At 36.4% G+C, this 11,629-nt stretch overlaps 1 protein-coding gene across 7 annotated transcripts; it reads left to right on the top strand.

Moving 5' to 3' along the window:
- Nucleotides 1-752: 752 nt before the first annotated feature.
- Nucleotides 753-11,296, top strand: LOC127349830 (phospholipase A2 inhibitor and Ly6/PLAUR domain-containing protein). Of its 7 annotated transcripts, none has more exons than XM_051375794.1 (7): nucleotides 1,918-1,990; nucleotides 2,769-2,884; nucleotides 3,118-3,204; nucleotides 3,308-3,416; nucleotides 9,400-9,458; nucleotides 10,046-10,159; nucleotides 10,305-11,296. In XM_051375794.1, the coding sequence occupies exons 2-7, from the start codon at nucleotides 2,833-2,835 to the stop codon at nucleotides 10,466-10,468; spliced, it is 585 nt and encodes a 194-aa protein (XP_051231754.1). In that variant the 5' UTR covers nucleotides 1,918-1,990; nucleotides 2,769-2,832; the 3' UTR covers nucleotides 10,469-11,296. The 7 variants fall into 7 exon arrangements, 5 of the variants coding, with proteins under 5 accessions (XP_051231754.1, XP_051231755.1, XP_051231751.1 ...); XM_051375795.1 differs by lacking the exon at nucleotides 9,400-9,458 and adding an exon at nucleotides 4,060-4,073 and having other exon boundaries at nucleotides 3,308-3,475; nucleotides 10,060-10,159; XM_051375791.1 differs by lacking the exons at nucleotides 3,118-3,204; nucleotides 3,308-3,416 and adding an exon at nucleotides 9,075-9,164 and having other exon boundaries at nucleotides 9,285-9,458.
- The last annotated feature ends 333 nt before the right edge of the window (nucleotides 11,297-11,629 follow it).

Below are 11,629 nucleotides of genomic sequence, written 5' to 3'. Positions count from 1 at the left end.
TATCCAGTGCCTCGTCAATGGGAGCTGAATGTATATCCTTCTGGGACTCCCCACCACTCCAGAAAAAGACTTTTGGGTGAGAAGTGAAACGTCTGGAAAGAATCTAAAACAGGTTTGGTTGCCGTTGACATAGCACCTCTAGACATACCATGACCTGGACAACTGAGAATCTTCACAGACTCTTTACAGAAATTGTGTGGAGTAAAATGCTAAGTATTTATAGTTCCAGAAAGTTCACTGCTTTTCCTTCCTTGGACCGCTTTTGATAGGTACTGACCTCTGCAGACCAGGAACACCCCACAAGAGCTGCAGTTTTGGAGATCTGCTAGCCATCCCAATTTGTCCTTGCTGCCTAATATATCCCACCATATTACTCATTCATAGATACTACAAACCCCAGGAGAAAAGAGTCCATCCTTGAAGATCTTTCTCTTGTAAAAAATTGGAATTACAGTTATACTTTTAAAACATAATCTCTCCTGTCAGGGTTGTCATTTTGTGACTGGTTCATTTGTGCAGTAGATACATCGAGATACGCTCTATCGAGATATCGAGAAACTGATTCTGTCCCTCACTCTCATCTGGATACTCTCCAGCACAGGTAACTCTACCCACTCCTTAATGCAGATATTATCAATTTAAGGCTCCTTAGAGTTTAATTGAAAATGGAGTCAAAGTAATTTGAGGAACAAAATCAGGAAAGAAACATGAAGTAGTTTATAGTGGCAGAGAGAGTTTGATAAATCACCAAATGGATGCTCTCCAGCACAGGTAACTCTACTCCTTAATGCTTAAATCACCAAATGACTCAAAGATGCAGAACTCTGCACACTTTTCAGAAGTTGTTTTTACTTTATCTAAAATATGAGCCTCAATTTTCACCTGAAGACTTAAATACTTCTGTTTCTGTTTCATTTGATGATTTAATGACAGCAGAGTGATTTCAATTACATTTGTCCGGATCAATATTTTTTTTCAATAACTATTATTATATATATTCATATATTTTTCTTTTTCCCCTCATTGCAGCTGAAGCTCTTCAGTGTCTGCACAATGACAGAAATTACACAGTCCTAAAGTCATGTACATCTGCTGACGAGATGTTACACCTGTAATAGTGTTTTCAAATCCCTCTTGGATGTCTCCATTCTCTGCCTAAGCAAATCTGCCATTTAGAAACCATGTAAAAAAATTAAATAAAATGGAGATTGACAATTACACATTCTGAATAGTGTGTGAAACGTGTGTGTTATTAGATGCAGTGCTGAAAGAGGAATTAAGTTTAATTATGTTATAAAATGCAAATGGCACTGATTTGGTGGAAAAAAAATAATTTTAGTAACAAAATATAACAAATAATAGAAAGTAAATTAACTTAGAATTAATTAGTGAAAATATTGCTTGAATAGTGAATAACTTCATGTTAACTCATAAGTAAGTTGATTATTGTTGGTAAGAACAGTCTCTGCAATAATATAAGCAGCTGATCAGTTGATCTCCTTTATTATACAGACTACGTGAATCCATTGTTGTCTATGTCAGTGCTTTGTCGCCAAACTGTCTGCTTGTTTAGTAAAAACTTTAGTAAATGCTATTCTTTATGTTCATTCTAATAAAGTGTTTGTGATAAATGAGAATAAAATGGTTTGTATGTGCTGTTATTAAACACTGTGGTGGTGTATGAGGCTTGTTGACGGCCTGTTAATTTAATAAAAGTATGAGGAACTTCAAATGAGCCACAGTACAATAAGCTCCCAGGAACTCTGATGTTATTTGTTTAAAGAACTCCTCCTGACAAAGAGAAGGAAGTTAATACAGGAAAATCAAAGAGAAATAATAAATTCAATACCAAAAACAGGAACAGAGTGTATCTCAACTTCTCCATTTGGAGGCATATCGTGACTTCTTTAATCTATAGTATAGTATAAAGGAGGAGGGGGGACTGGTAGACTTCCATCTAGTTAGAATTAGTCGTCGTGCTAACAGTGAGGTAAGTGCTATAACATTTGACTGATATGAAGTGATATTATATTCTGTTGATGGGGCACCAAATACCGCCATGTATGAGTTGGGATCTATTGTTTTGTTACAGATATGTGAGTATACTTGAAATATAGAGGTCTTGAAATTTTTTAAAAGAATTACATTACCTGAACATATGACCCATTGTCGCTTGTGATTGGTGACATTTTCGAAAGTTTAGCTTAAGTAAGGTAGAGATAACGTGTAACTTTGAACTGTAGCAAGCAGTCATGGATGCAGATAGATGAGGAATGAGTGCGACTAATGATGAGTTGATGATTCCAAATTGTTAAGACGGTTATTTAGATTCAGAGACAAGGGTGAGCAGATCAAGGATATGGGTGAGACTGGTAAACTTGAGTGTACTTCCATAGTAGACCAGACAGGGCCTTTACCTGTTTGTAATTTGGAAAACCAGATTGACAATTTACTGATATTTGCTACCCAGTAATAGTATAAAAAATTGTGTAGAGCTAAACGCCCGGATGCTTTCTGGCTCTGAAAGGTATGTTTCATGGATCTGTGCAGTTTTCTTGGTCCAGATGAAAGTTAAAATCATCTTATCCAATTTTTTTAAAAAAGACTGAAAAAAATGATTCTATATATAAAATATATTATATATACGGACATTAAGATTTCCTGCTTGCTTTGCTTTGCAGAATATGCTGTTTTCACAGCACTGTATAAAGTTCTTTTTTTCTTCTTCATGTCTATCTCTTCAAGTAGCTTTCTCTTTTTGATCACAGGTTTACATACAATATTTAAGGCCTATTACTGCAGTTCAACCAGCAGTCTGCACATTTCCTCATCATGATGAAGCTGATTCGGTGCCTCATTCTCATCTGGATGCTCTCCAGCACAGGTAACTCTACTCACTCCTTAATGTTTAAATCACCAAATGACTTATAGATGCAGAACTCTGCACATTTTTCAGAAGTTGTTTTTACTTAAATAAAATATGAGCCTCAATTTAAGACTTAAATACTTTTAAATTTCATTTGATGATTTATTGACAGCAGAGTGATTTCAGATAATTATATTTGTCCAGTTCAGTTAATTTTATATTCATATATTTTGTTTCCCCCCTCATTGCAGCTGAAGCTCTTCAGTGTCTCCACAGTCAGACAGTCCTAAAGTCGTGTGAATCTGCTAATGAGATGTGTGCAACAATTGCATTTGAGAGTAAGTAAAAAAAGTAAAAATGCATTTTAAAGTCCTTTAATTTTAGATTAAATGTCTGCTTTATTGGTCTGTGTGTTTTTAACATTAAATAAATTTTGCTTAGGTCAGTTTGAAAGTGCAACGATTGTAAAGAGCATCATCAGAACCTGTGCACCGCCCTTTCTCTGTGCTAAAACCGACCAGATATTTTCATTCAGTGATTCTATCGAAAGGTTGGCTGCATCGGTTCATTGCTGCAACACAGATCGCTGCAACAATCAACCTCTACCTTGTAAGTATTTTTAAATTGTATTAAACACCCTAAATATTCAGCAGCCTGTTGATGGTATTGAACATGTGATGCAGCTTCTGTTGCACACATCTGAACTCATCTGGTGTGAATTAATCTTCAAAGGTGTGGGAGAAATATTTCACTGGGGGAGGGTGGGATGCATTCCTACCTCTCCAAAGAGACTTCTCCTACACTGAAGCCCTGGGGCCTCATTTATAAAGTCTGCTGTGCACAAAAAAGTTGCCTAAATGACGATAAAATGTTGGTACAGATATTTCCCCACTCAGTCCTCATGAAAAAAACACATATGAAATATAAAATGCACACAGATTAAATATAAAACACACTTCAATACATTTCAGTATGCAAAATGTACGTATGATAGTCCAACAAAGGTTCCTTAAACAGGTCGGTATATTCATGATTGACCATTTGGTGGCATCCAACTAAAACCTGATCCACTCTGTTACTCAGCTCCTCCTTATTTTGTCACCAACCCCACATCTCCCACCATCTTTCCAACAGACAGTTCTTGGTTTCTCAGTAACTTCTGTGTTTCATACATGTCTCCTGTTCTGTTTCAGACCCTGATTTACAGGTGAAAAATGGCCTGGAGTGTGTCAGCTGTGCTAATCCAAGCTGTAATGAGACAGTAAACATACAGTGTGTGGGAGCCCAGGACCGCTGCATTAAAACAAATGGCAAGACATACTGCTGCATATTGACCATAGACTGGCTCACAGAATCTGTCACAGCTGCTTTCAGGTGTTTCTTGTGGCATTTAAAAAAAAATTGTTTCAAAATTGTGGTCTTGTAAAACTGTGACTTTGTCATCCACAGTGACATTTAATGATGACACCTTGATCTTCCTCGGCTGTGCGTCTGTGGACCTATGTGAAGAAACTGCTTCTTCTCTCTCCGGTATTCCTAACGTAACAATTGCATCAAAATGTTGTGGAAGCAGCTTCTGTAATTCAGCCTGGACTGTCAAACTGAGTGTGGCTCCTTTGCTGCTTGGTCTCGTTGCCCTCGTTGTCTATTAGATCCAAGACCAGAGTGTAATAGAGCTGAGAGGTAAACTGAAAGATGAACAAATGAATATCCTTCAGAGCAGGGCCAGTTAACTTACCCAATTTGTGTGGTTTGAGATGTGTGGTGGTCAGCACTCAGTTTGATTCCTAAATTATTTCTTATGTTCTGTTTTGATGCTATTTTCGGTAATATCAGCTCTGATGCCACAAGAGTACATTTAATGTATTTAAAAGAAAATCTGCTTAAAACTCAGCAGTTTTTCTTAACAGGACTGAACGTAACAGTCCTGTTAAGAAAAATGCAAATCTTCCATTTAAAAACCATGTAGAAATAAATAAAATGGCCTGAGCCTGACACTTAAATACTATATACATATATTTTAAATACTTACTATACTTACTTACTACTGTGTTATTATATACAGTGCTGCAAAAAGATAAATCATTTAACTTAATTAATAAAATCACAGTAATTAGGCAGAAAAATATCAAAAACTTTTTTACTTTATAATTGAGTGAGTAAGAAATAATACAATTAAGTAAAATAACTTAAGTCAGTCAAAGGATTCTAATAAGTGAAAAGACTGCTTGAATAGTGAATAACTTCATGCTAACTCATAATAAACTGTCAGCTGATCAGTTTCTCTCCTTTATTATACAGACTACATGAATCCATTGTTTTCTATTTCAGTGCTTTGTTGCTAAACTGTCTGTTAGTTCAGTAAAAACTTTAGTAAATGCTATTCTTTAATGTTCATTCTAATGAAGTGTTTGTGATAAATGAGAATAAAATGTTGTGTGTGTGTGTGTGTGTGTGCTGTTATTAAACACTGTGGTGGTGTATGAGGCTTGTTGATGGCTGTTCATTCCACTTCATTTTCCTTCATTTAAAGTAACAAAATGTAAACAGTATGTTTAATGCTAAAAGATATTCAGGGAAAGAATGAATAATTCTGTGAGTACAAATCACTAATTTCAGAAATAGGATTTATTAATTGATGTGCATGAATTAGGCTTCCAGAGATAACAATTACAGGTATGTGAGAAGGTGAGGTAGTATTTCATTGTGATTGTAGTTAAACTTTATATCTGTGGTTTTATGATCAAATCATTGATGCTCATTGTTCAGCTCACCGTCATCATTCAACTGAAATATATTTTACTTGCAGCAGATGGAGCTGTTCAGTGTGGCAGCAACATTAACTGTTAATCCAGTGAACATTGTGCTATTATACAGGGTACGAGTAGAAAGTGTAAAGAAATCTCTTTCAAATTGTCTAAATAGTTTCCTGAGGTGAGCCCTCCATGTAAATCAATCCAAAAATCAATGAATTCAGGTTTAAAATGTTTCTTTTATTCCTTGCTGCCTCTGTTAATAAGTTCCCCCTGTCAACACTGTCATCTCTCACGGTGCTGAAACAGTTTTAACCACAACTGCAGCATCACAATCAGGAAGAATACACTGAGTTCAGGTTACAGTGTTAGGTTCACCAGGCTAAAATGAATGCAGTCTAATACAACAGTTCTGCAATAAATCCTCCTCATGAAGGTTATAATGTTTGTTGAGTGTTGATTTAACTGTATGATCTTTTTGGTGGCTGCAGTTTGTGGTGCTGTTGAACTGTTGAACTGCTGAACTGATGAATAAAAAACATACTTAACCCTCCTGTGAAAATGACATGGATGGTTCCCTGCTATGCTCTTTGCAAGTCAAATTAATTGTGACTATATTTGTTGAATTATGTGTATTATATTAAAATTTGTAACACCTGTGGTCTTCCCGGGTCAATTTGACCCGGCCACATTTAGTGGTGCAATAGGTCACAGTTTGCGCTTTCCAGCACAACAAACACACACAGAGACACACACACACACACACACACACACACACACACACACACAACACACACACACACACACACACACACACACACACACACACACACACACACACACACACACACACACACACACACACACACACACACACACACACACACACACACACACACACACACAAACAATTCAAAGCAACTTCCAACTCTCAGATGTGCATCACTTTGGATAGCAGAATTTGTAAATTTGTAAAATATACAAACTCTGATGTGCATTCGGCCACCAGACAACACACAATTGCAAAGCTACACATTTGTAAACATGTTCATTTGACACCTTTATATAGAACTATATATATATATATATATATATATATATATATATATACTATATTTGTTGAATTATGTGTGTTTTATTAAAATTTTTAGCACCTGTGGTCTTCCCGGGTCAATTAGACCTGGCCACATTTAGTGGTGCAACGGGTCACACTATTACGCTTTCCAGCACAACACACACACACACACGCAGACACACACACACACTCAAAACAACTTCCAACTCTCAGATGTGCATCACTTTGGATAGCAGAATTTGTAAATTTGTAAATACAACCTCTGATGTGCATTCGGCCTCCAGACAACACACGATTGCAAAGCTACACATTTGTAAACACGTTCATTTGACACCTTTTATGTGGTACATCTTCAAGGAACTACACCACATCCAGTTGCCTTTAGACTCAGCTGACTCTGACATCCTTGATATGCCTTTCTCAGATTGGGGACAAGATAAAACTGAGCTGATAAGTACAGCATCCTCGGAGCATTTCACATTTCACTCTGAGACAGCACAATGAAGAGGACCTTGCTTTGCAAATCATATATGTTTACTGAACTTACTGATTTATAAATACAATTGCATCAGTCAATATTGACCTGGTGATATCCTGGCTAATATTTGACACATACCTGTCAGTGGTTATTCAAAATAACTAAACATTTCTGCTTATTTTGTTCAAAAACATGGTATAATTTCATATAAATTAGGTTTGTTGTCCATAAATAGAGGTGAAAAAGAAGTTTAAAACTTGTGGTAATGAGTTGGAATGAAGTTGGCTAAAAATATGGAACACAGAATGGTGTGATCATTTTACACTTTATGGTTTATAAACAGTCGAACTAGATGGGTCAATTTGACCCGGGAGGACAACAGGTGTTATACTATTTGCTGCCATTAAAAAAATTGAAATGGTTTCAAAACAATATCCTGACTAAACTTTGACAAATACCAGTCTGTGATAATGCATCAACATATGTGCCTCTGTTCATAACCATCGTGAAAAAAATTCACAATTTGTGCTTTTTTTACTCAAAAATGATTTGTAATTTTATGTAAATTGGGTCTATCATACCATAAATTACAAAAATAAGTGTAAAATATATCTTAATGTGTTGGAAACAAGTTCACTAAAAAGGTCAAAAAAATGGTGATCATTTTATACCTCATGCTTTATAAGCAGTCAAAACAGACCAGGTCAATTTGACCCGGGAGGACAAAAGGTGCATAGTAAACGGGAAGACAATACAAGGCTTAATATCAAACATTTTTACTGCACCAATTTGAAAAATACAACAATAAAAGTCCATATTTGTACAACCAACAACCGACATTAGCTCACCTTACCTTCTCTGTAGCTGAGAGTTTGATTGACAGCCTGGTGGTAGCAATGAGGGGTGTTGTGGGAATCAACACATGGCTCATTTGAATATTTAAATTAGCCATGTGTTGATAGGTCACTACACGAAACTGTAACCAATGAAACTCTTTATTTTGACACACATTTTTAGCCAATAAGTATTAAACTAACAAGGTAATGTGTCAAAAGGCGACCTTTTTTGAGGACAAATGAGTGTGGGCTTAAGGCTGATTTATTATTTATTTTTTCACCATGTCCCTTTAGGGGCTCCGTACGTTACCCTTCACAAATAAAGTTTTAAAAAACAAACAAAAAAAATCTGTTACCGTTCACTTCTGTTGTGGCTCACTTCCGTTTTGACTTTTGTATTCGTGTTGTGACTTTTGTATTCCGCGTGACACCTCCGGGCCAACGTACATCGAGCTGAAGGGAACTGTGACATTGGGTAATAATTAAACTGGTTCATCACCATGACCATCACCATGAGCGACTCCTTTTACAACTCGAACCATAAATTATTATCAAGTTCAGACAAAGGTTTGAAAATGAAGTCATTTTATTAACTGTAATAACTATACATTGACATTTTAACAGTCAAAAACTATCTGCATTTAACTGATAGGTAGCTGGCAAAGTGAGCAAACAACCACAAATCTCTCATCTGGTTCAACTTAAAGCATTTCCCCTTTTTTTGGGGGGGGTTATCGTCCTCCTCTTGTTTCACTATATAAGGTCCACAGTACAACCACTGATCTGCACATTTCCTCATCAGGATGAAGCTGATTCTGTCTCTCGCTCTCATCTGGATGCTCTCCAGCACAGGTAACTCTACTCCTTAATGCTTAAATCACCAAATGACTCAAAGATGCAGAACTCTGCACACTTTACAGAAGTTGTTTTAACTTTATATAAAATATGAGCCTCAATTTTCACCCGGAGACTTAAACACTTCTGTTTCATTTGATGATTTGATGACAGCAGAGTGTCCTGATCAATCATTTTATATTCACTTGTTTTAATTTTTCCCTCATTGCAGCTGAAGCTCTTCAGTGTCTGCACAAAGACACATCAGTCCTACAGTCGTGTAGATCTGCTGATGAGATGTGTGCAACAATTGCATATCAGAGTAAGCCCTTTCCACATGAAAGTAAAACATGTAAAAATACATTTTAAAGTCCTTTTCTTTTAGATGAAATGTCTGCTTTATTGGTCTGTGTGTTCTTAACATTAAATAAATTCTGCTTAGGTCAGTATGGAAATGCAACTCCAACAACTGAAAAGAACATCGACAGATCCTGTGTGCCGTCCTTTCTCTGCGCTGGAAACAATCCGATATTTTCATTCAGTGATTCTGACAAAAGGTTGGCTGCATCGTTTCATTGCTGCAACACAGATGGCTGCAACAATCAACATCTACCTTGTAAGTCTTTTTAAATTGTATTAAACACCCCAAATATTCAGCAGCCTGTTGATGGTATTGAACATGTGATGCAGCTTCTGTTGTACACATCTGAACTCATCTGGTGTGAATTAATCTTCAAAGGTGTGGGAGAAATACTTCACTGGGGGAGGGTGGGCCGCATTCCTACCTCTCCAAAGAGACCTCTCCTACACTGAAGCCCAGGGGCCTCATTTATAAAGTCTGCTGTGCACAAACAAGTTGCCTAAATGGCGGTAAATTGTTGGTACAGATATTCAGTCCTCATGTAAAAAACACATATGAAATATAAAATGCACACAGATTAAATATAAAACACACTTTAATACATTTCAGTATGCGAAATGTACGTATGATAGTCCAACAAAGGTTCCTTAAACAGGTCGGTATATTCATGATTGACCATTTTACAGATAATTGGTGGCATCCAACTAAAACCTGATCCACTCTGTTACTCAGCTCCTCTTTATTTTGTCACCAACCCCACATCTCCCACCATCTTTCCAACAGTCAGTTCTTGGTTTCTCAGTAACTTCTGTGTTTCATACATGTCTCCTGTTCTGTTTCAGATCCTGATATACAGGTGAAAAATGGCCTGGAGTGTGTCAGCTGTGTTAATTCTAGCTGTAATGAGACAGTAAACGTACAGTGTGTGGGAGCCCAGGACCGCTGCATTAAAGCTGGTGAGCCATACTGCTGCATATTGACCATAGACTGACTCACAGAATCTGTCACTGCTGCCTTCAGGTGTTTCTTGTGGCACTTTCATTTTTTTGTAATGGTAAGAAAAACTCTGTTCTTATAGAACTGTGACTTTGTCATCCACAGTGAGACAGGATGATGACACCTTGATCTTCATTGGCTGTGCGTCTGTGGACGTGTGTGAGGTTTTTTCTCAGCAGGATGTCCATGCTGCTTCTTTTTTCTTTGGTATTCCAGTGTCCAACAGTTCATCAAAATGTTGTGGAAGCAGCTTCTGTAATTCAGCCTGAACTGTCAAACTGAGTGTGGTTCCTTTGCTGCTTGGTCTCGTTGCCCTCATTGTCTATTAGATCCAAGACCAGAGTGTAATAGAGCTGAGAGGTAAATTGAAAAATGAACAAATGAATGTCCTTCAGAGCAGGGCCAGTTAACTTACCCAATTTGTGTGGTTTGAGATGTGTGGTGGTCAGCATTCAGTTTGATTCCTAAATTATTTCTTATGTTGTGTTTAGCACTGATGTTAGGAGGCTACATTTAATGTATTTAAAAGAAAAGATGCTAAAAACTTAGCAGTGTTACGTTCAGTTCTGTTCAGAAAAATGAAAATCTTCCATTTAAAAACCATGTAGAAATAAATAAAATGGCCTGAGACTGACACTTACACATTTTAAATACTTACTATACTTACTTACTACTGTGTTATTATATACAGTGCTGCAAAAAGATAAATCATTTAACTTAATTAATCAAATCACAGTGATTAGACAGAAAAACATGCAATATATTTTTACTTTAAAATTGAGTGAGTAACAAATAATAAAATGAAGTAAAATAACTTCAGTCAATGTAAGAATTCTTCCAAGTGAAAAGATTGCTTGAATAGTGAATAACTTCATGCTAACTCATAATAAACTGTCAGCTGATCAGTTTCTCTCCTTTATTATACAGACTACATGAATCCATTGTTTTCTATTTCAGTGCTTTGTTGCTAAACTGTCTGTTAGTTCAGTAAAAACTTTAGTTAATGCTATTCTTTAATGTTCATTCTAATAAAGTGTTTGTGATAAATGAGAATAAAATGGTGTGTGTGTGCTGTTATTAAACACTGTGGTGGTGTATGAAGCTTGTTGATGCCTCTGGATTTTAAGGGGTGTAAGAAATCATCTAATAGAATAAACAAGTGTCAAGAACAAAAACACACAATTTGTCAGAAAATATATTAAGTATGCATAATTGTATAAACGCAAACTTCTTGCCTTGCATTTACTGAATTTGCTGTTTGAGTTCATCAGTTTTTAATATAATATGAAACATCAATAGAATATGTGACATATGGTCATCAGTCCCTTCAGGAAAAAGGTCGGGAACCACCGTCACACACAGCAAAAGACAAAATCCAGTTGAGTAAACAGGTGTGACTTTCCAGAACTGTCTAAAATGTAAGAGGATGT

The sequence above is a fragment of the Dicentrarchus labrax genome, unplaced genomic scaffold, assembly GCF_905237075.1.
Source record: "Dicentrarchus labrax unplaced genomic scaffold, dlabrax2021, whole genome shotgun sequence".
Taxonomy (NCBI): domain Eukaryota; kingdom Metazoa; phylum Chordata; class Actinopteri; family Moronidae; genus Dicentrarchus; species Dicentrarchus labrax.
The sequence above is the reverse complement of the archived record's forward strand: the minus strand, read 5'-3'. Positions and strand labels throughout refer to the sequence as shown.